Genomic DNA, 26,505 nt, shown 5'->3' with positions numbered 1-26,505 from the left:
GAATAAATATGACAAAATTGTGAGGTAGATAAAAAGAGTCAAATTTTAACCTAACTTAATCATTTATGTGATATATTATTATTGCGATGCATATTTAGTTAAACATTGAACATACGTCTTCTAAAAGCTTCACTCACTAGTTTGTGCGTAAGTTTTTTGTGTTTTAATAAAATATTGCTCTTTTTACGTCAGTGAAACCAATAGGTATCTGCATATTCGATATTTCAGTGGGAATATTGAATCGATGGGTGTGTGGGAGCGCGCTGTTACGGCTACGGTCGGCCGGCTATCCGTGCAACAATGAATTGATAAGCCATGATTGCATTTACAAATGGAATTTTAGCGCGAAAGGTCGGACTTACCGTTGCGTGTTTCCAATTACAAGTGTTTCATTTAAACGAAATTGCGTTGATTTTAATTTTTAACTGCAAGCTTTCTGGGTTATTAATTGTATGTCTTATTAAAATAGCGATTTCGAAATGAATTTATAACTTTCATATCACGTTTATACCTACTTTGTTTTTACTAATTGGTTGAGTTTTCAACGTAATCAATTTTCTTTGTAATAATATACCTATACAGATTTAAAGAGATACATAAAATGTATCAAAATAATACTGAGTTAAGATATAAATTGAAAATATAATTAAGAAAATATTGCAATGGCATTACATTACTATTATCCAAGACTTTGAAAGACGAAAAATGTACGAAACGAAATCGAAATATATAATCGTGTAAGAAGCGAAGGTGTAGAGGAATGCAATATTCAATTTTGTCACGTGAGCAGAGTGGAGGCAGCAGGCAGTAGGCAGGTATTGTTATAAGAGTGGCCGTGGGCGCGATTCGATCAAGCCTGCATAAATCGATGCGATACGCCGGATCAGAACAAAGCCGCACAGCTGAGACGAGCACTATCCTAACACTGCGATGTAACTATATGTACGACAGCTCTTATGAAAGCTTTACAATTTAAATTGGGGTTTCATCGCAACCGTGTCTACAGAAGGGCGATCGTTCTATAAATATTCTATTGTTTGTGTGTGTGTAATAAAAATTGTGTATACGTTTTTAGACTCTGCTTTCATATGGTAAATAAAATGGATTATACGTAACTTTGTTGCCCCTCAACTATTTTTTTGGCCTTTTGTCGTACGATTTTTAAAATCAAATCATTTGTAAAAATACATAAATAGAAATAGCATAATATTCAATATTTTATTATATAATATACAGATGATAAGAAGCGTGGGGCTAATACTTGTTGACTTTCAGACAGGATAAACCTACTAAATAAATAATTGTATTTAAATAACATAAATTTGTATTTAAACTATTACTGAGTTTCTTTGCGTTTCTTTTTGGTAGAATCTAAATTCGAATTCTTTCTCTCACTTCTTACTCACATTCTTTTACTATTAATTACATAACGCATTTTTTTACAATTTGAGTCAGTTAAAAATCTCTCAGGACCTTTCTACTCAAATCTTTAAAATGAAACATTTTATTAAAATTAAGTACCTACTACTCAAAAATTTCACACTTGAGTCAATATCTTAAAAGTACTTATAAGATATGAAGAGTCGGTAGAATAACAAATGAATCATGTTGTGTTAAAGAAAATTAATTGTGCAAAAAACCCTTATATCATTTACTAAATGAAACCGCAACTTAAAACAATTTATATTTATCAAGACATTTAAAGGCCTCTTACACTTTATTTTTAGTCTCGAGAGAAAAAGCAAAACACAACGGAGACTACTATCGCGCAATCTGTTTCACTTTAGGGCGTCTTAATAATTACAAGTGGCCATTCTTTCCAATTAAGGGAAGTCTCGAGCGATAAATTGCTAGGGTTGTCACTGCGGAGCGGGAGGCACGACTCGACTATGAGAACGAGTGCCGACCGCGCGTAAACATCTCTGTCACCGTAGCACCAGTGTGAAAACATTTTATAAATTATGCTTTAATGATTTAACGGAGACCTCACCCCTACCTTAATAAAAAAAACATCATGCGATCATTATTCAATCATTAACTTCATTTAAATTGAATATGCAAAATAATTTTAAAAAATAACCTTAATGAAATAACTTTAATTTCGAAGTACATGTTATTATGTAGTCGGTAGGTTTCAAATTTATAACATAAATATGACATAATACAATATAAATAATATGACAATTAGTACAGGTAAAATCGACCTTCTATGGTATCGTGTTGTTTACATACGGACTTGCTAGTTACACGGTAAAAGTAAAGCTAATATAAAGCCTGTAAAAACGAACGAAACGATGTACATCGAAATAAATTGCAAATTTAAAGTGATCGAATTTTTTTGGGCGTCTATTAAGCAAAGAAGTTGAAGAGAATGCTAAACAAGGCAGGGTCCTCGCTCTGTGAGTTTTCCACTTGAAGTGGTGAGCGAGAACCGGGCGGTTTGGGGGTTATGGGGGCGTTATTCAGAGTAGCTTAGATAAGGTAAGGAGGATGAAGAGGCGAGATGTGCGGCGTAATGAACCGGCTTCGAGCAGTTTTTGTGTGGTTTGGGCGCTAAATTGAATATTAGGAGTAATTCAACAGCGAATAAACGGGCGGCGAAATAAATCCGTGGTTATTATATTAGCAAAATGAGATCGTGAGAAGGACGGTTCGAGAGGCCCGTTCAATTTCGTGTTGCTGTAAATTGGCAGTATTAATCCCAGTTTCATAGTGAAAATGGGAGTAGCTTTCGCCATTGTGTGTACCTACATAAATATCGTCGTCTCAATATTCAAATAATTTAACATTCAGTTTGTTAAAAAATGTTAGATGTTTATAACTTATTTTTAAATAAAAATGTAAGAAAACAATAAGTTATATTAAGTATTTCAGTATTTTTAAAACATCACGGTGTTATGCATAAAACGGTCTGCGCGGTATGCGGTGTTGTCAATAAACACACGACTCGCTTGCAACAGTGTAGCGCCTTCGTGATTTGCAGTGAAAACATTCGCCGGACAAACTAGTGAGGTACGAACAAGGAGTGTAACCTGACACCCCCTCGGCTTGCACGAAGCCGAAGCCAAGACGGTTTATGTAAACTTTATTAAGGCGTGCATTCTCCCTACGCCCCCTGGACCCCCTTCGCTTCGAATTGTAAGACGCGTCGGTGCATTACTCAGCTCGCCGCGTGTTTGCACAGATCGACGGCTCCGTGAACAGACTGCTAACATCGCCTTCGCTACTACGTATCGGTTTCACACAACACCGCTTCGTATAGCCGAAGCCAATTCTCCGGAATAACTAATAAGAATAACTCACTTTTTTTTGTTTGTTTTTAAATAGGTAAGGTTTCATTCTTGCAGAATTCTACTTTTTGACTTCATTTAACTTAATTTATTCGGTGTTGTTTTGCATTAAATCTTTTAAGACGCTTTTACGCTAGATGTTTTAGATTTTATAAATTGAAATATCAAATAATTCATGAAACAGAAAAGAACAGAACAGGTAGTGGGATAAGCAAGACATTTTGAAGCGAGGTCTGGCATGGATCCGTATGCATTTGGCTTGCAGATATCGCGCGAGTTTTGTTGGCGTAGCGGCAGCGGTGGAATCGCCGGTGAGTGGCACAACTGTGTGGTGCGCCGCTGCTGCGTGCAGCGAGCATAACAGGGTGTCGCCACCCACCGCCCGCGCTACCGCCACCACCGCGCTAGCACGATAGCCGACATTCGCAACACCTCGCGAACGACGCACTCGGTCGCGAGCTCACTTTAATATAGGGATGGAAATGATATTATCCCAAAGATTAGAACTTTTTTTTTATTATTACTGTGCCTTTAAGATTCATAAATTTAATTTATTTAAATTTAACATTCGTAGCTAAGGGTAGGTATATAATATGGCAATTTTAAATATGCCTAGCTAATAAAAAGTAATAAGCTTAGTCTAACTTGAATTCGAGAAAGAATAATATAAATGTACTTAATTAGAACGTGCAAAAAGTCAAAGTTCATAATAGAGCAATAAGTAAAGTTGGTTTTGTTGCGAGGGGCAACCCTACGCGGGGTGTGCCACTTGCACCACCCACTTGTTTCAGTCAGGGCCGTGTTATGAAATCAACGCGTTCGAGCACAACACTCCTCTCTACGTTCGCATTCCCAAATGGAAAAAGCAGAACGTGGAGTACACCTCTACGAGAATTTTTCAAAGCGAAATTTTGTTTGAAATTTTAACAACTTCAACTTTGTGAAATTGGAATTCTGTTGGTACTCACATGCCGTTCCTCTGCTGAACTGATACCTGCGAACAAGGAGCGCGATGTTAGAACGTATTCATCTTTTGTTGTTTAGATTCTATTAAAGCATTATATGAGAAGTGCTTTCACTTTTACTTCAAATACATAATTAAAACTTATATGCACATACTTAATTTAAAATACAATTATACAATAATAATAAAATAACGAGAAAAATAATCATTTATGAATTGAGGATGTTAAAATTGTGAGAATTAATTGAAATAACGAATGAAATACTTTTATAATTTCGGAAAGAAAGCTTATAAATGTAGTGTGAAGTGATTATAAAATAAGGACGTTTATTCGTTTGTGTAAATGCTCTGATCGGCAGGTGGGGCGGGAAATAAATATTGCAAGCGCTGTCGGCGCGTCACGCAACTCTACGAGGTGTAATTTAATTTGCGCTACTAGCATTTGAAAGGTTTAAAGCATTGAATATATGTAGCAGAGCGAATGTTTACTTTTTCGGAATTTGCTCAATAAACATATTTTGATAGCAAAAGGTTTGTTTACGACTTTAAAGTAATTTGTTAAGCCATGATACGTATCTATATTTGATGACGTATGTAGAATGTTGTTTATATTATGTGCTTTTCGAATAGTTCAATAAATTTTGTTATAAAACACATGTCTATCAAATGCATTTCAAAGATAATTAATTAGGTAGGTGTAATATTAATATGTAAATAATTTTATGAAATGTCAACACTTCGGAATGTAAGGTAATATTTTCGAGAATTTGTCTTAGTCATGTAACACTTATTTATTTTCTTATAATACATAAGTACTAAGTATGTCATGAATCCTGACAATATATTTCATTATCTTGGGTAAGCTAGATGCATATGGAAATAGGTAGCGAGGCAATTGCAATATCAAATGATAACACTGCTATTCCTCTAACGTACGCCGAGATTATGCAGCACACACGTCACAATAATTCAGCACTAACACAAGCGAGGCCGTGCCGCCCGTGCCTACTGCGACAAATTAGTCTTAGATTCTACTATTGTAATTTATTGCATATTGCCATGAACGAATCCAAGTCAATTTCGGATATAACGTGAGTGAATAATATTACCCGTTTCGTCGGCGACTGAATACGAATGATATTATAAAACACATGCATGCAGTCGAGCGTTTTATATCGCATAAATATTCATAAGATAAACCAACCGATCTACAAGAAGGAAAAAATCTTAAGATGCGAATTAAAATCGTAATTGAATAAGTTGAGCGCGTTTACGAAACAATAAGCGTTAATTCGAGCGACCACACGTCCATACTCACATCTACTCGTATGTTAATATTGAACATCAAAGGCATTATCTTCTATCGGTTAATTCGTCTAAGTTTGTGAGCAATAACCGAGGCAATATGTTTGTGATTATGTGCATATATTGCATACATATTAGGTTGTTAATACATAGCATAGGGCGCGGCAGTGCATGAATTGCTTCAATTAATTTAAATGCAATAGCCTCAATTATTGGCCGTATACTCGCTATCTATGGATACACGCAAATTCGGAATGCGCGCATGAAACATACCACAACAATAGGCAAGCGATACTGAATGTGAAATTAATCAAATGATTATGGATATCTATACAGATTAAAATTTAATACAATTTGCTAAAATTGACAATATTGATAACCAATCGCTAATGGCATTTACTACAAAACGTATTAAAATTTTAGCCATGTATTTAGAAACTAAGCAGATTACGTTTCAAGTAATATGTCGTTCAGAGTCAATAGTGTTAGTTTAATATAATGTTGTATGCAGTATGTATAATCAGAATATACGAATGTACATGTAGGTAACATGTATTTAATTCAGTGAACGTTAAAACGTAGCGCTCGAGTCAGTCCGCGGTGAGGCAGCGCGACGCGGGTGTACACTCAAGTCACCCGCAAAATTACGTTACTAATTGACTAAAACACGCGACGCTCACACCAGCAAGGAATAATTAATTGGGCGCGGGCAAGGTGCGGGGCGACGGGCGGGGAACGGAGGGGCCATCTGTACGGTAACTCTTACATCAGTACACCGATAATGGCACAAATTAGCCAGGGAAGTGGCAGGCGGAGGAGCGGCTGGGGTGGCTGGGGGGGCACTAAGCCGGAACATCCCGGAGCGCAGATTACCGCTTGCTTTTGTAATTAACCGGAGCGACGGGCGGCTTCCAAATCCATTTCTGTGTTACATTTTCATTTGCGGCGCCCTCTTGTTCCCAGTTCGTGCGGAGTATTCGTTTAATGTTCGAACCTACTTTTATGTTTGCGAAGCTAAAAATGTTTAGTTAACTATTTAAATATCGAGTTCAAAGTGACGACGACAACGTAAAACAAGCGTTTTATATGCCATGTCAATTTAGTCGCCTATTTACATGCCCTATCCAAACATTACGATAGGTAGACATCGATTCTCAGAAGTGACTTATTCATACTCGGAAAGTAATATCGGAGAGCCATAGCCGTCAGCGATCCGAAAACACGCAAACAGCGGGTTCAAAAAGCCTCTCGTAGGTGGTAAATATTGAAACAGAAGTGGGATCGGAGACGTCTGCCGTGGTAGCGGGGCGTGGGGGAGGGGGTAGGGGGACTCTAATAGTCTCCAGTGAGTGGCGCATGGCAAACAAGACGAGCATCACAAACACACGACAGCTCTTAAAATATTCATCTTATGTATTGATCCGTTATGATATTACACTTCAACAGGTTTTTTTAGATGTGTTTAGAATTATGCCTACTGTGAGGTATAAAGCTAAGAACGACATATTAAACTACTCTTTTCTCAAACGAATACCGAGAAATGGACGAACGGACAGGTGGTAAGTTTTGTATAATTGAAACCAAAAGCTCGGGTATATATATATAACTTATTAGTAAATATAGTTTTTTTTTGTATAAATAATTTGAAATTGATTAGAAGTTTTCTTACCGTTGCCTTTATCATCTGGTCGGTGTATATCTGGTGGTTTTGCTAATACGGATAGGGGGTGATGAGGTACGCCAAGGCCTAGGAGACCCGCAGGAGGTAGGGCACCTTGCCCTAGTAGAGGTAGAGGTGGCGCGCCGTGGGCGGGCAGATGTGCTGCATGCATCTGCTGCAGGAGTCGAGGCAAGTCTGGCCTTTGTTGCTGGGGACAAAATGATATATTTAAAAAGTGTTTTGTTACCTCTAAGCATTTCAATGTGATTGTTCAGTATTCTTACCGGTGTTTACATTAGTCATTATAAGGCACATCATTCCTTTCAAATAGCATTCAGGGTCTAGTCTTTTTAAAATTCAAATCAAGCGGCACATATAAAGTAGGTATGGCATGTACAAATATATTCTAGTTAATATTTAAATTAATAGTCTAAAGTATATCTAAAGTAGAAATGTTTAATCTAAAAGATTTTTATTGTAGTCAATAAAATCAATAAATAACATTTTGTTGACAGAAAAGTTGTTTTTATCGAGGCAATTTGAAACATTAATATGTCTTAACAAGATAAATTCGTTCGAAAATAAATTATTTCCATTTTAACAGACCAAAATAGAGTATTTTTAAATACATTGTTTAAGATCAAATCTTGTAAATAAAGTTTGAACTGGAGGTAGTTCTATCCTATGAATTCGAAATTTAACATGTTGGTTCAGTTCCGGTGACAATGCATTTTTATGGTAGCCGTGACCCGATACGATCAGTCAATAGCATAGACATGAAATTTTGTATATAAAATATTGTTGAAGAATTAACATAAATATAGACATGAACAAAGTGCGACACATTTTAGCCTTAACTGTCGACGGTCAAAGTGAATTGATGTGTCACCGCAGAACGGCGTGCATTTTTAAAACAGAGCCGAGGCAAATTAAAAAGTCCTCCACGGACCCGGCACCGCGGTGTTTTAAAATTTAAATGAGAGCTTCGCCGCCGCCGGCGACGACTGTGCGAAATTGATTACTCCTTCTCCATTATTCCCCTTTTTCCACTTCCCTCGTTTTCCCGCGCTTCCCGTTTCTATCTCGTCACGTTTAACTTTATTATTATACGGGATGGTTTCGCCTGAGCTTCGAATAATCGCCTCCGCGAACCGCTTCCGCTTTCCCGCTCGCTCGTCTCTGTTCACTACGGAAATTTTTCCCGCTTGGCCGGTCACGATCTTTTATTTAGCCACCGAAAATTAATTGGTTTTTCGCTGAGGGCGGAACATATTTTTTATTGGCCGCTCATGGTTCTGATTTATTGTGTGTCAAAAGGTGGCGAGCGGCACTTAACCGTGCCACGTTTATCCTAGGAATATTATTATTTAGAGAGGTTTTTATTTTGCTATTCAATTTAGAAGTTAAGAAATCTTTAGCGTCTAATATGCTACAATTCTCTTTCATTTGCCTAATTTCAATAATTACTCTTAATCACAATCACGCACTCGATAAAATGTAAAATATTTCTTGTTTATTGTACAAATTAAAATCAAGCTAGCCGCAACTTAAAATTTATGTAATCAGTGAATATAAAGAAGTTTAAGAGTATCTACTTTTTGTGTGAAGGTGTTGTTTCTGAAAGTCGGGTGGGAAACCAGAGATATCTAAACAAAGCTGAGGCGCGTCGAAACGGCTGGCATGACACGACCCAGCTATTGAGACTCACGCCTCGCGCCTCGCGCCTCGCGCTCAAAGCCTCGCCTCCCTTCCACCCTGCGCCCTCTCCACTTCACTCGCTTGTTATTATGAATGACAATAATGTGCCGTTCATATCTCACCGCCATATTTTTTTCGAAGTGCATTTTACTTTAGAAGTGATTAAATACCAGCGGCTCTCGGGGGATCGAAACTCGTTACCCCTAACGACTACGCCATCCGTTTACTTATCTCGCCGCCAACTTTCGGTGTTTATATTAACTACAAATTAAAGTTTGCTCAAGTTTCGGTTATGAAAACGAGGGGAAAAGATTATTTTTCAATATAATTTAGGGTGAGTACTTAAAATTGCGATAAGATAGAAGTTTTAATGGATGATATCTTTATAAATATACGATTTATACTTTGTCGTATTATAATAACAGGATAAATATAAAATATTTAAATTTAAGAATTATTAGATTACTTCTTTATGATTAGATTAAGTTATCTAGTTCATAGTAAAAATAATAGTCCACAGCAACATCTTTAATAAAAAAATCATAATCATAATGAAAATAGTGCAGCAAACGGTTTGCGTGGAACGCTTTGTCATGAAAAAAAATGCTTCTACGCGTTTGGGTTTCACGGCACATTTACTCTGTCTATACACCCGCGAATAATTCTCCATTTATAAATGGATGATGTTCGCCGAGCGTAGATTTTTACGCTAAATATTTCCCTTCGCATCAAATCTCGCTGGAAATATTTTACGGTAAACATTAACAAAACGTTAGGTAAAATGCTACTGTTCGAACCAGAGCATTGCCGCGTTTTAGGATTTATTTAAACGTTTTGTTAAACTTGTTTCATTGATATCCTGTTCAAATATTTGTCCAATGTTAGGTGTTGAATATTCCGTTAAAATTACGGTCACTTTCACGGCCAGCAATCATACACTGTTGATTTTAATTTACGTAACTTGATAAATAAATTTAATATTGTTTTGTTTTCTTTACAAATACATTCATTTTATCTGAGCGTGATTACATTTATGCTTAAAACAAGATGAATTTACCCAGTCATTTTTGAACTAACGTTTACTAAAAACCGAGATGGCCCAGTGTTTAGAACGCGTGCATCTTGACCGATGATTGTGGGTTCAAACCCAGGTACGCACCATTGAATTTTCATGTGCTTAATTTGAGTTTATAATTCATCTCGATCTCGGCGGTGCAGGAAAACATCTTGAGGAAGCCTGCATGTGTCTAATTTCATAGAAATTCTGCCACGTGTATTCCTCCAACCCGCATTGGAATAGCGTGATGGAATATGTTCTAAACCTTCTCCTCAAAGGGAAATGAGACCTTAGCCCAGCAAGAGGAAATTTACAGGCTGTTGTTGTTGTTTATTAAAAAAATACAAAGGATAAATCGATTCATGTATAACGACGCTTGAAACGATACAAAACAGTTTAACACTAAAAAAAGAATGTCATGTGTCTAGACGGCGGAGATAGTATGTGATTAATCTTAATTTCTTCAGTAATTACCCAGCTGTTACCGTCGAACAACTTCGTTCGTAATAATCTATAATATTAACCCACAATCAGTTAACTCTAATAGCAACGAGAGGAAAGTTTCTTAGCGCATTTAAATAAATTAAGGCCAGTTATTTTAGAGTTACCGGCGCATTAGAGCTATTTAAAGATTCATTTATAAGAGATCATTTGAGTTTATCGTCTTATAATTCAATTGAGTATTTCATTTCTAATTATATTACTAGTGTTAATTTTATTATTAAATAAAAAACTATAACAGTTGTCATAATTTTTCACTACTTTTTTTCGATGTTTAATAGCAGCAATAAAAAAATATATCATTTTCTTAATCCGTAGGTAAACGGTATTTTTATCACGCTCGGTAAAAGAAAATCAAGTCTAAAATGAGATTATTTTAACAAACCGAATTAAAGTAGTCGTAAGTTAGCGGTCTGAGCGTACGAGTTGATCAAATTATAGACGTTTGTAGTCGTTTATATGACGGTGTAAGCTACGAGGGTAGAGGGTGTGGGGCGGAGGTCTGAACACGCACCATTAGACGCGGAGTTCGAGCCCGAGGCGCAGGCACGCGACGCCAACACTTGTTACAACATCAGCTTTCAACATAATTGCGTCTAATCACATACAAATACGAATCAGAGTGCGGGATCCTATAAATCCGAGAAGGCATTGTGTTTCACATCGATGGGTTTATTTTGTAATCTCGTTTGTAATAATCATTCTTAATGTTTTAAATAAAATATGTAGATAATTAAGGAATTTTGTTAAAATATTAACACAATATCTTTTAAGTAAGCCCAAACATCATTATATTTATTTACTTTGGTTGATGTTGGCTATTAAATAGTTAGTATTATATTTCAGAAACCTTAAACATTGAATGTATTATTTACTGTAAATAAAAAGATTTACAAAAGATTCAGCAACGGAGTTTATTCCAAAGCGCTCGATAGCGCAAAGTTAATGGGCACAAGAAACGCCGAACGGCTGCAATGCAATATTTATCAGCCGGCCGCGAACGTGCCTAGGAAAAAATGACAAATTCATGTTTCCCACCCGCTGCGGCCGCCCCGCGCCCTGATTTATGCCCGTCGTAATTTTTATCAGAGTGCGGGACCCGGCGCGACGTAAACTAGATAGAAATGTTTTCACGAGTCGCTTGTTTATAAAGCCATCGACGGGGAAACAGATACGGTCTATTTACACTACGAGCACTCGTGTTTGTTCACATATCTCTTCAGATAATATTGCATAAACTACGCATAATACACTCGCTTATTCTATAAACTCATATCAACGATACAGCTTATCAATTACTATCGAAATAATTAATGCGGATTACTTACTTATATACCTATTAATAATGAAATTCCTTATCGGATTCGATACGCGTATCTGTGACACGAGGTCGCACGTCTTGCCTATCTGTTGGAGTTACGTGAATATTTTTTCAATGTGAACAATTGTGTCATAGGTGAGCATGAGAAGGAGATTGCATCGAAAGCTATTACATCGTCGGAGGGCGACAGCCACCCCTTGGATTCGACGACGCGGAATAAAATCAGAACGAGAATTGATGAGCTCCCAAAATGTATCGACAAAGACGCTACAGGCTTTATCTATTGTAACAGAATTTACGGACGTTAAAGCTGTTCAGAGACAACATTACATTCGATATGCTTTAGGTATCCAAAGATATGGGAAAGGGCGACAATACGAAAATGCTCGATGTTTATATGCTGAAGTTTTTGAAATGATTTAAGCAATACAAAATGACAAAAACAAAACAAGTCGTTTCATCGAGACACTCAAAGCGGTAAGTGATTTTAATAGACGAGCAAACAGTCCCCAATTTGAGAAGTATTCCCTCTTCACAAATCGGCGCTCGACGGAATGGTCGCAAATCAGACGAGGAGGGCGAGGGCGCTCTCAAGGGAGAGCCCCTTTGATCCCTAGCTGACCCGAAAATAAAAAAGGTTCGTAATAAAAAAGGACCGACATACGGAAGGTGGCGCCGCTTTTTTATTTAAATTAGAGTGTTTTATAGGGGGAGAGCGATATTGCGTTTTGCCGGTTTCTCGGGGACCGTTCAGTAATCTGTATAAAAAGGTATAGATAGGTAAATTCTAAAGTCCCGAGGACGATGAACCCGCACTTAAACCACTCCACTAGAATTTAAATCATATGATGATTATACTTTTTTATATCTATACTTTGCGTCATGTAATTGGTTTTTATTTACTAGGCATTAGCTCTTGAGAGCGTGTTAAATAATTCATGAGATTGTTGATTCACGGCCAAAACTACAAATCACATTCAGGTGCTAATATAAGTAATCTTCTAAAACAATATTATCGCCAACTATTTGCCTAACAATAATATGGCAGTACTTAATGAGTGCGTTAATTTTTAAAATAGCTTTAAATATAAATCAGTGTCTGGCAAAGGTGGAAACATTGTCGTCAGTATGCGAGCTCTAAGAGTACTAATCGAGTTGGCTCGGCGCCCAGGACTCGAGATTAACAAGAGTCTATCGGCCGCACTCCGATGAGAGACGAGTGAGTTTCACCGCTTTATTTTCGAACTCATTATCTTTGAAGTGATTTATTTTGGAAGCCGTGGCTGTAAGCCTTGTGCTCGTCGCTCTCACTTTACACATCACGAGATTAGGTCGCTCTAATGACTTGGCATCCGACTGCGAAATTAACGATTGAAATAATAGACGGCAATGAAGTCTGCACAGATACAAAACATCAAGAACGCTATTAGACTATTGTTCGTTTAAGAAATACTATTGAGAATTGATTTACCGCCCCACTCGAAACTTATTTGTTACCAGTCAACGGATTCGTTTTTAGTAGTAATATGTTATCTTTTACACATTTTTGAGTGTGAAACATGTTAATATTTCAAATATATAAACGCCAGAAGCGTGTTAAAAATCAACGACCATCGACTTTATAAATTGAATTGTATTATACAGTGAGCATAGAATAATTCTACTCGGTGGCAATTTTATTAATTCGACGTTGTTGGCTGGCAGCCAAGTCGAGTAGCGCGGCTTAGATCGTTTAATTAACGACCGTCGAACTTTCGACCTGTTGAAAGCCGCGTGCCTTTACAAAATGAACTTACTTTACACATTCTTACAGCTTTAACAAATAAAGTTTTATATTGCATATTTTAGAACTTGTTGGGTAACGTTCGCTCGCTGCGAATATACTATGTGTTCAGATTACCTTTACTCGCTTATCAGTTATTATACTTTCAGGAAATGGTGTAGAAATAATCACACCTTGCCACATTGTTGATCATTTTAATTTTTAATGAAATAGTTGTAATGTTGATCGGATTGATATCCGTTCGTAAAATCAGTACAATAAACTGAATGTTAACGAGTAGTTGAGACGATGGCGACAGGAGGCGTGAACTGTTTGGACAGTTGCCACAATCAGCGGGCTGAGCGCAATGTGGCGATAGCATTGCTAAACATTCCACGGCATATTTACAACACACCGATGTAGTACTTCAGAACTGTACAAACAAGACACGTGTTATTTAAATCGAATTTAAGCGAAATGTTGCTGACTATTAGTATAAAATATACGACATTATAACACGAACATAAATAAAACAAGGTAACATCATACGAACTCGAATAAATACAAGGTTAGACGTTTGGTTTTATTATCTAGGTATATGGAATTTTTTGCAGATAAAATATTACAGCTAAATTCTGTTTGTATATACGTGTGTCGCTTGAGTAAACGTTCTTAAAGTGTCGAATTTACTGAGCGGTTAGTTACGTAGATAAAAAATATATATAGAACTGATGTTTGCTCGTTTAACTCAAGACAGTTTTAATGCTTAAATACTGATATAATACGTTGCATCATTTTTATGAACATTTATAACATACAGTATACTAATTCATTTAAATTGCTTCAACATTTATGATATTATTTTAATAACATAATTATAACATATCTACTTCTAACGTTAAAACCTACAAATAAGCATTAACGTCGAAGGTAATTGAATCTAAATCGCTTGTTTGTATATTAATAATGAATATGAAATGTGATTATAATGCTCACCCCAATGATAGCATTGAGTTCAGTCATGGTGACCTGCTTCGCCCGCTCCACCGCCGACGCCACTTGCTGCTGGTGTTCTTGTGAGAGAAAGGGCAATATTTGCGCAATTATAGCATTTAACCTCTTCGCGATCTCCGTCTGCAAGAAAATACCTGGATTGATTTCTAAATAAACACTTCTTAAACCTTTAAGTTAATAGTTTACTTTCGAATGTAAAACTGCCAGTGAGATGAATAGTCTTACATTTACTTAAATATTACACTATGTACTCCGTTTAAATTTAAAGAGTTAAAAAACTTGTAAAATAAATTAAGTTTCATTGAAGACAAACACCGAAGACGCAGCTAGTACACAATTAAAACAAATGACAAAAGTAATTATCTATATCTATGAATGAATTGGACATTAACATTCAATAAAGATGGGGTAATCAATTATTAACAGACCGCTAACAGCGGAACGCGTTTTACATACAAATAGATATTCGAAAATGTTTCCACATTCCACCGCGGACCGGCGACGACTCGATTCAATAATAGCGTATTATAATTGTAGCCGATAAGTTGGCCGGCTCCGGCTAACAAATAAAATTAACACTATAAACAATATGCATGCGGTCAAATGAAATGATAAATCGCCGTGTTACCCGAGCCACTCGCGTTTATTGGCTTTGTTCGTATTTTCCGTTTAAATGCACATTAATTTTATTCACAGATTCGCAGTGAATCGAGAACGAATTAACATAATGAGCCTTTTGAAAGTGGTTTTACAACATGACACCTTATATTAACATCACCTTGTGAATATTTTTATTAATTGTTTTGTTAATCGGTATTGTTCTGCTCGTATAGGTACATTTCATAATTCGTGTTTACCGACGTAAGAACGTTTTAAATAAATATTTTTATTCATATTTACATACTGTAATGAAGGTAAATTTGCATAACATACATACGTGCTACATACATACATACTGTTATAGAGATCAATCTTAAAATAAATTTTAAACCTGTCAAATAGATCGCAGATCAAACGTTGAACACAGTAATGTAATTGATATTATATCGAAATTTATAAGTTCTTCATAAATGGACGATAAAAAACTGAAACGAAAAAATTTATTTCATTTATAATAACGTAGCGTTTGGCTTGAAATACTTTCCAAGCTTAATAGTTAATCAACATTCAGGATACAGTAGTTAATGGAAATAGAAATGCTTGGTTTTAGTTATTTCTATACGATTTTAATTCTTGTTTGCATTTAATAGTTATGTACATTGTACACGGCGAGCAGACCGCAGCGAGCCGCGCCGCCACAAATTGTACTTTCATTCCACGCTAAATGGACTGTTTGTCGCGACCCGTGCTTCTGGTAATTTATACCTCGCTTTGCTTTACTTTACTGTTGCAGCGGTGCATTCGTTTCATTATGTTACATTTTACCTTGATTAATTCTTTGCGTTTTTTTTTTCAAATTATAATTACAATGACATTTATATAATTACAAATCAAATAAAAAAAACAATCATATTATTTTCAAGTCAATATTAAATAAACCTATTAATTTTCAATATGTTTAGAATTAAAATGTTGGTCGATTTGTAAGAAATTAAAAATGCAATGTTCGTAGAGTGATATTAGTCAAAAATATAATATTCAAATCATAGGATTTCAACATGGGAACGAGTACGAAAATATTTGTTCGAATTGTAAATAAATGTATTGTCGGTTGTATAACACGGGCAAGTGACGCGAACAAGCCGCGACGCGCCCGAATTACCGCAAATTACATTACATCCGCCGCGCCGCGCCGCATCGCGCCACCCGACACCGCGCGATATCAGCGCGCGAAACATCTGCTCGCTTAAATGTTTTTATTTTTATCCTGTCTCTATTCTGCTATCATAATTGCACGTGCTTTATAGTTTACGCTACGTGAATATTAAATACGGACTGTACGGTAGTCCTATTGTTAATCAATTGCAAATATTATTGTAATGAGCTTCTTCTGGGATTCTGCTTATTAACGAATTCTTAAAACAGAATTGATAAAAAAAGGCTTTATTTAATGCTTAGTATTCTCATCATTCTGATAAGTGAAATTGACATTAATAATTATTATAAATTATTAATTCTATACTTCATTTCAAACACAAAAACAAGATGATCATAGGTTAATATTGTTTTAAAATTTATTTCATTTCATCGATAATATAACTTCCTTTTAAAAAAAAATATTTTTTTAAATAAGTTATAAAGCTCTTAGATTTACAAATTGTTTCCCTTAGAGTCCGTAGTTACATAGCAAGATAGGTAGGTAGACGGTATAACTCCCGAACAACAGCTGCGCACAGCGCGGGAATAAAAAAGATCGTACAAAAGGGCCGCAAAATACGTACTTTTGCGGGCTCTTCACAAAAGATATAGTAAGGTTTGTCATTAAGGAGTTCATCCCCGCGCGAGAAATAAAAGAGGTACGTGAGGAGGTAGGGAGGACGGGGTGAAAGAGACATGGGAGGAGGGCGCACTAATGGCTCCGACACTCATCCGCTAATGCCGCGGGTGACTTCTCTTTTTGCACGATTTTCACGTGGTTTAGTCGGTCGAGCTTTTAATCTGGAGTTGCATCTTGCGGTGACGCTCCATTTGTTCACAAATCTATATCTATGCTTACATATATTATTACGTATAATGTGTATGTAGTTTTAAAATTTTATATATGTTATGATAAAATACATTAATATATTAATAAAGATCATTTTACTGATAAATTATTAAATGCTTGTTTTTTTAGAATACTATAAATTAATTTAATGATAAGAAAGGCTTTTCGTAGACTGTTAAATTGTATGGTATTGCATGTATATTTGACAAATATGAAGATTCATAGCGCAAATTGGTCTGAGTGACTCCAGTGGCTGCAGTGACTATGCAGACGGCGTTACGGTGTGGTTTGGTTGTGCTGAGCGCGACGCAGAGTGCATGCATAAGGCGAGGGCGCGGAGTGGCGCGGTGGTGACCTAAATGCAGGTCTCGCTCGCGGTTGCACGCCGCAATTTATTGTCTCTTAGCTCTCTCGGAATATTCACGTCTGACCCGACAGTATCATGGAGAAGAGACAGTGGATTAAAATATATATACATATATTGTTATTCTGTACGAAACAAGTAAATATCCACCTAGTAAGAGACATGACACATTCAAATGAATTACGCGACCCTTTTAATTCTTTTTAGTACTAAGAAATTCGATTACTACTTATAATTTAAATGCTTATCACAAAAGTAAGTAAAAAGCAATAACATTTTATATTTTCCATTCGTACTCCAATAAAGCGAGCTTCCATTACAATCAATCGTGGATGCAAATTATATTTTCGTTAATTACAAGCGACGACCGTTTAAGCTGGACATTTGGACCTTTCAATTAGGTCTAATAAATTATCGAACGTTGCTATTAGGTTTTATATGAATATAAGGTAGCTCATTAAAATGTAACTCAAGTGATGGTATAATAGATCGCAGCTTGTGCTTCTCTCTTTAGTCAAGTAGCGATATAGAATCAAAACAAACATTGATAATGGCAGACAGATTTAAGTAGGTAGTCGACAGTTGGCAGTCGGTAATTCAGTAAGTTACCGGACTCCCTCGAGGCGAGCACTCCGCGCGATGAACTTTTACCGCGATTGTATTCGCGAAACGAACCAAACGGACGCAGAGGCAGCCGCGGTCGCTTCCACTGAGATTTCGACCTTCATTAATGGATGCCAGCTCTTTTATGAATTATTTATGCATGCCGCGTTCAGCTTATCTTACCCGCATCGCTCTTGCTAAGTTTCCACTTTATTAAACAAAACAGTCGCGCATAGAGAAGGCTCTATTGTATTATAAGCGACATAGCTCTTATGGCAAGGTAATAAATAATTCTCAAGCGAAATGGCATTCGAGTCGATAAATGGGCTATTATTGCAGTAGACAGAGGCCAACATTATCATCGATTCGTATCGCATTCGCAGAGTAATAATTGTTTAAACATAGCCTGCCGCGGGACATTATTGTCTGGCACATCGATAATGCAATCCCATGGCCACGTCGCCAACTCCTGTCGTTTCTCGCTGAGGTTGAGGTTGTATTGCAAACATAAAATAATATATCGTAATCTATTCCGTTTAATATCAGTTCTATGTATTTGTTATTCGATATTAATAATCGACACGATGTCTGAGCGAGGGTCGAGGCGTGCCATTAATATTCATTAAAAACAAATGGATAATATAATTATGCGGCAAAAACAAGTCGATTCGAGAGATGTCGAGAGGGTGACTGGTGCGGTGCGAGAGACATCGTTATCTTGATATCGAGAGTAGTGACTGTATCGAGTACGTACTCTCAATCGCGACTTGTAACAGCCCGGCAGCGTCGCGTCGCCTCGTAATCAGATCGTAATTGCGCGACCAACGAAAGATGGAATTACAAAAGAGTACCGCCTGTCAATTAATGACTTGAGAAATAACTTGACGTTGCTCTATAAATTTAAAATCGAATGTATTTTTTCATTAATAACAATTAAATACACGCGTTGTATAAATTAAAGAAATAAGTTCGAGAAACATGTTACACCAATTACATTTAATCGTTTGTGAAGCACCATAAAATTAAGAAAATTAAAGGGAACATCGACCCGTCATTAACATCAATTTAAAAGCCATTTAGTTAGAAATATGTCATTAAAATGTATTAAGACGTAATTTCCATAATGTTTGACTAATGGGGTCACAAAGATGTTTGTAATTGACATATCGATTCGAGAGTCGGTAGTACGGCGGCGGCCGGTACCTATTCACAATTGGACGGCTCTGTGTTTAGTGTGTTGACTCTCATGTTTCTCGCCAAACAAAGAGCCAGCTTCCTAGCTACCCTTGTTTGTTTAGGCCCATACCGAACGTTTACTGCCCTTTGTGTATCCTGCGTCTCCTGCCTCTCGCTAAAGCGTGAAGCCTTTTTGACTCGGCACTTTTTTCAAGAGCGCTTATAATTGCGTGTGAACCAAGGACTTAGGGAATTGTTTGCGACCGTGTCTAATCTAAAGTGTAAAGAAAAAATCAAATATTTGATAATATCATTTAATGTTATCGAATGCGATAATCGATGAAAACATTTTATCTTAGAATAAATGTATATCAACTATCGCAATTAGTCATAGGATTCTCATAAATACCTCATATTTGATATTCGTGATCGAGATGTTTTTAGTTGTTTTGCTACCTTTGATGTATTTTTTTAAAGTAGATCTAGAAGCTACGGGATACATTATACATACGGTTTTAAATCTTTTTTTGTTTAACAATGCATGGGTACGTGACGTAAACTTGGGAGTGAGTTTTTTACAAGTTTTCATTTTAAGCTTCCGCTTTGAATATATATTACTTTAAAGTTCTTTACAATGCATTCCATTGTATTGTTAATAAATCAGCCAAAATATTAAAGTCCTTTTAAAATTAGGCAATAAATATATTCGGTTACACTTCGCAATTATTATCTTATGCAATGTAAAATACTAAATGATTGCTCAAAATACCTTTTGTGACGTGTTACGTGTATTATTATTTTTTACCAAAGCCTTACCAAATGTATTGCCTAATACGACGTAAAATAACAATTTAATGACTCGTATCAACCACATACATAATGATAAGATTTATAATAAGAATATCACAAGAATTGACCAATATGCTAATATAAGGTAAGGACAGGTTTCGTAGACAAATCAATCAGTGGAGCATACGCGTTTTTGTCGGCATTAACGAGCCGCCTCAGCTAATGACTGCGCGTTTCTGCTGCCTTGTGAGTTGTGAGAACATTGTGTACCGGCACAATGGGGCGCCGACACAATACAGCTACAAGTCTATTTTAGTAGTGCTATACCGGCAATTAGTGTAGTTAATTCAAAGTCTAAGTTATACAATCATTCGACGCTCCGCCACTTTCTATGCAAATGAGACTATACATAACAGTATCATATTATAACTAAAAGTCATATGAAAGCTTTAGAAAGTACATCGTTTAAGAATATAAATTGAGGATGATCTAGAATATTTTTTGTGAAGAACATGGTAGCTAACACATTAACATTATAAGATAGCGCCGAGTTAATCGCTATCTTACGATTTCCTTGCACTGTCCGCTTGTCATGATATCGTCGGTATCATGGATTTGCTACAAAATTGATTGGATTGATTACAACAAATCGTAACAATTTTACGTGATAAATAAATATGATACACAATGTATTATACGATCAGCATATAAATGATAAAGTACCTGATAAAGGCGTGTTAACTTGAGATAAACCTGATATATAAACACTTATATAAAACCTGCCATAATCTCCTGTTAATAAAAGAAACGTAGTAAACGTCGTCTGACACGTCATAACTCTTAGATTTAAGATAATGATACCTTAAAAAATCTACCTACGAACAATTTAAATAACATAATTTTGCTTGTCAAGTTCTAATTTGACATGTTCATTTAAAAGCTATGCCATAACCAGTTATTAAGAATCGTGAAATTAAACAGTATTAGCAAATGTGTTATTCATTGATGGTAGGCGAGTTCATAGCTTTCTCGTTCATAACTGCGAAGTTTGTCCGGCGATAGCGCGATGCGAGGAGATTGAGGCGTGTTTGTTTACATTTGCAGCGCTGTTTGCCAGCTCGTACTGCAGCGAACAAATATTGCTACCCGGCCTCTCGCTACGTAACGAATGCGAATAGTTAATTTAAGATACTATATACATCTGCAGCTTTTAACCTTTATGAATATGGATAGCTTGTCGTTTGCAATACGTATGGATTTATTTTTAATTTAATTTATGTTAAATTTTGTATGTATTCATTCAGACTATTGATCGTTTCGATTAGCATTTAATAAATTATATCTAATGTAACTTATTTGAACTATTAACCACGTTTGAATTAATTAGAACCTTAATTAGCTGAATATGATACGTAGAAAATTATAAGATGTTTCAAAATAATGACTTAAATATATGACTTATACATATATGATTGCAACACTGTCATCTAGAGTGTAAATTAAACAAATATTTGATTTTATGTATATGAAGCATAACGGTCGCAGCGCGAGCGGCGCGGGCAGGGCGGAGGGGGAGGCCGGGGTGAGTTGGTGTGTTTACTCTGTGTGTTTGCGCAGGCTGTTTGGACGCCCAGCGATGCTTATTGTACGCGTTGCTTCGACCTGCGCTCAATATTATTTATTTTATCTGACAGCTTTGTAGGAAATGGAATAGACGTCAGGGTTTCAATAACTTCTTATCCGGTTTAGTAACGGTTACTGACTTTTAAACACATATCAATGTTACGAAATGATTTTGTTAATTAAAAATTTAATTTGAAGTGTTTAAATAAGCGGTCAAACATTTCTTCATATTTAATAAGGTTTCACAATTTAAATGTTTAACATTTTAAATTTGCCAATTATCCCGCCAACGCATCTGTTAAATAAATAAATATTATGTTAATTTTAAATGTCAATATGTTCACGCGTATTAATGATTGTATTATATGACTAGATTTTACGAGATATCGTGATTTGCATACAAATTTTGAACACGGTAAAGATTATTTTACATAACATTATGAAATATCAAATTAATTAAGTTATACACACTATTTACTAATATTGCATAGCAGTACTCTTACATCTTTTCGATTTAGATAAACGTATCAAAATTAAAATACTTACATATACTTACTTGATTACGCTTTTCTAAGACTTTTGTATGTAGTGTATAGTATTACAATAATCTGACTCATATATTACATTTCTTAAAAATAAAAATGTAAACATTGAGATCTCGAATATTGAAATATATCAAAATATTTATAAATAATTATACTTAATATGACTTAACACAACATTTTAAATACGACTTATTTAAATAAAATAAAAACAGCTTTTACCGTATTTAAATTCACGATTTACAAAAACAGAATACAAAGTGTATATTCGAAGCGGCGGCGGCGCGGATTGGGCGACCGCGACCGCAACCACAGCGCTGCGGACAGCCACGTCCGACCCACCCTAGCCTCCCCCGCTAAGCTCCACTTGTCTTTACATACACGCTGCGATAAAGACAGGGCTATGTTAAATTGTTACTACAAATTACTGTATTTAAAGACTCTATTAGTTACATTATTGTGCTCAATTATTTATCGATTCAAAACTAGCTAAATGTTTTTTTTTTTTTTTAATAATATCCTAATTTATTAAATTAAGTATGTACGTGATTAAAAAATGGAAAATACAAAGTGTATTTTGGGAGCTGCAGCGCACATTGGTCGGCCGCGACCACAACCGCAACGCTGCGGACAGCTACGTCCAACCTACCTCAGGCTCCCCAGTTAAGCTCAACTTGTCCTTACATAAACTAGCAAAAACAAAATTATGCTTAATTTTAAAAACTACGCATTTTCATTTATTTATTTTAGTAATTATATATTGAAAGTATGTAAGTTGATTTATAAAACAAACGAATTCACTTGATTTATATTTAGACACAATTCAAACATATTTTTATGCTATTTGCATATAAATAAACTAACAAAAGTGAATAAATGGTTATAGATTTCATGAAAAATCAACATAATACGTAAGCAAAGCAACAAAAAACTTCTAGTTATTCATATCGTAGACCTATTGTAGGTATCTGCATGCCTTGGTAAACATAATCCCATCCACTATTAACACGTCACAAACAAAACCGGTGTTTTAACGTTAATGAATCATTATTAAACAAACTATGTTGTACTACATGTGGTGACTCTGTGTGGTCTTGGTGACACGGTGGCATGTACCTACCTATTGCCATGTTTTCGACACGTGGCGCCGCACGCACCACCATAATTACTGCACCTCTAATACATAAATGTAACTCGACTTTGATTCAATAAATAATATGTCTTATAAAAATAATAAATATGGTAAAATATTTATATTTCCATCGATTGACCAAGGTTACTTAGCTTTCTGATATTATAACATATATTATATATACATTGATATTACTTGTATATTCAATAATGACAAAAAAACTTTTCGTGTTCATATGACTTACAAGACAATATAAACAAAATAGAGTAATTTAAATCACAACTATTCGAGTTTTAAATAAAGAATGATTTATTTATCTCAATAATTACTCATAAAATCTTATCAATTCGCATGAATAACAAGTGACATCAAAATTTGTGCACTTCACGATAAAAATCTCGCTGATAGCCATAAGTAGGAAAAATAAGTATTGACGTAGAAAATACCCAATAGGTAGGTGTCTCGTTCATTTCATACTTAACTTGACATCCACTTATACGAATCAATGACACCTACTAACACCTACGATATTATCACAAAAAAAACCTATGCCGAACATTTAACATTAATAATATGTAGATATGGCAAATTATTACTGTTGCCGTCTGAGAGTTATGAGAATAAATAAAGGTAGCGGATATTTAAATATCAAATAAAGATCCATGTTATACGATAAAAAAAACACATTTCTATGTCACTGTTTTAAAACGTCGCGATAAAATCACTCGTTATGAATATATAAATAAAATAACACAATGTCTTTTTAAACCGGAATTCGTCGCTTGTAGTTTCAATTCAACTTAACTCGAGAACCGTTATTACACCAACAGCATTTTTAATTGTATAATTATCGTAAGCCACATCGGCTGCCTATTAATAATTCAACACGCCTCGCACGCAATTACTGTTAAATAAACATATCCTTTTTTAATTACCTTGTAAATAGATACCTTTTTACAAAAGGTGGAATAAAAAACTGTTTTTCGTTTATTAATTGTAACCTGATTCACTAGGACTGCCATTACGTAATTACTTGCTGCTCTCAAGCGTTTCACCCTCGTCGATGAGATGTGAAGGAGCAGAAAAGCAAGTCATCGTTATTCGTTGTATCGAATTTAAAACTTTGTTTTCATCGTAATTACACTTCGCCCCAACCCCGTTTAAAAGTGTGTTGTAGTACAACGCTCAGATTGTGTGGGATTCAGCCGTCAATAGCACCGCAGGCTGCCACCCTCTTTATTTGTACGTGTCCCTTCCCCCGTTGGAATTGTTTCACTATTTGCAAAGACTACCCGGACCCATCACCGCACAACTGTTATACTGCTTTCATGATATGTAAATGATGTTTAATGACACCGGCGGCGGAGCCCACTAGAACATCGGTGTACCGTTCGGCATCTTACACATAAATTAAGCATGCAGAGCTCTCGAAATTCTCACAAAGCCCGGGCTGCATTTTTACGAAGTATCACGGTGAATGGTAAATGAGTGAGTCATGGGCGTGTGGTTTACGAGTGGAATAGAAATCGTCTGTTTTAAATGAAGAGTCAAGGAGCGAACAAGGCGTCCATTATTCATGAGTGCCGTTTCACGCCCGACCATCGACAGACCCCGGCTGCGGCCCTCCGAGTGAGGCGGCATCAACGCAAACTGTTTCGAAATCAATATCCGTGTCTCAATCAGTGCAATTAAGGCGGCCCCGAAGCGAGGCCGTATTTGGTGTAATTAGTTTCGCGCCATGTGCGTCGCTGCCGGCGAGGGGCGTAAATAAATAAGAATAAATGCTAGATTAACGTTAACGTGTTCATCGCCCGCCGCCCGGACACTGCACTGGCTTCCACGTAACGCCCATACACGCTATTTGTCACGAACAACATTATTTGTTGATAACATAATAAGATTAGTTCTTACAAAACGTTTACTGTATAATCTTTCGAACTACCTTCGGAAACCTTCAAACGAATTACTTAAATTATTCTTATTATTATGACAATATTTTTCTTCTACGATAATCAATTAAACTCAGTGCAGATAATATTTTGGAATTTAATAAATCCCGAGGGACACGTACGCCCCATTTTTTTCACATGGCGCACAAAGCATCGCCGGTGTCATTATAGGGTCCGAATTTGAAAACACAATTAGACTTAATACAGAGGTGATTGTTGTCGACTAAGGGTCGCAGGCGAGGGGTTACGGTAAATCCTTTAATTTGGCTCCCCTATCAAATAATAAAGCGAAGGGGCAGCGAGCTCCGAGCGAACGATATCGCGTTTAGTGGTTTTATTGCAAGCGCCATCTGCCGCGCGCGACGTACTCTGTAGATGGAGAGATAATTTCGCTTTTACAGTGAGGGGCGACGGAGCGTTCATTGTGAGTTGTTGCGTTCATTTAGACAATTCACAGCGCGGTACCCGCTTGTAGATATAGCGAGATAGCGCACCCATTATTATACGGGACCCTTAACGACTATCTTTATGTGGATATGAACACACAGTTATAATTTGATTCGGAAAGCGGTACGCTACACTGCACACGAAATCGAAATCATCTTTGATATACAGAACAAAACATAATGATGTTGTTTTATCGGGCTTTCATTGTTTCTTGTTTTGTGTGAAATATATCTTCCAATCGTATAATTTAAAGTATTTAAAAAAGTTAAATCAAACATTTTGCATAGATTATTACTTAATTAATTATTATATGCGTAATTAACGCATTACGTCCTACAATCTACAATCTTTACGAGGATTAAAACAGAATGAAAATTATCTCTGCCAATCGTATAAAAATCTTTACGAAAAATCTAAAATAGTTGGGGATTTACGTTTCAAAATAATGGGCATATAGAGAAACGTTATAATACAAAATAAGATAATATGAATACAATTTAGTAGCAACGAACGCTGCAGTATTGTAAAACAAACAGGATTAGGGACATCTCGAGCGTCCCCGAGCCCCTGTTGTTTCATTATAAATAGTAGCTAAGCGGATCGGGCACGTGCAATGTTTTTATCAACGAGAGCTGGCGCAGCGCGGACGCCCCTAATGCAA

General features: G+C 36.1%; 1 protein-coding gene across 1 annotated transcript in view; it reads right to left on the bottom strand.

Annotated features, from left to right (window-relative positions):
- Positions 1-26,505, bottom strand: part of LOC124534616 (protein groucho-like) — a 49,466-nt gene that overhangs the window by 12,372 nt on the left and 10,589 nt on the right. The window contains exons 5-7 of the mRNA XM_047110554.1: positions 14,555-14,692; positions 7,229-7,427; positions 4,259-4,284 (exon numbers count right to left, since the gene is read on the bottom strand). Coding sequence (XP_046966510.1) covers positions 4,259-4,284; positions 7,229-7,427; positions 14,555-14,692 — 363 coding nt within the window. The remainder of the gene's footprint in view (positions 1-4,258; positions 4,285-7,228; positions 7,428-14,554; positions 14,693-26,505) is intronic.

Source organism: Vanessa cardui, chromosome 13, assembly GCF_905220365.1.
Source record: "Vanessa cardui chromosome 13, ilVanCard2.1, whole genome shotgun sequence".
Taxonomy (NCBI): Eukaryota; Metazoa; Arthropoda; class Insecta; order Lepidoptera; family Nymphalidae; genus Vanessa; species Vanessa cardui.
The sequence above is the reverse complement of the archived record's forward strand: the minus strand, read 5'-3'. Positions and strand labels throughout refer to the sequence as shown.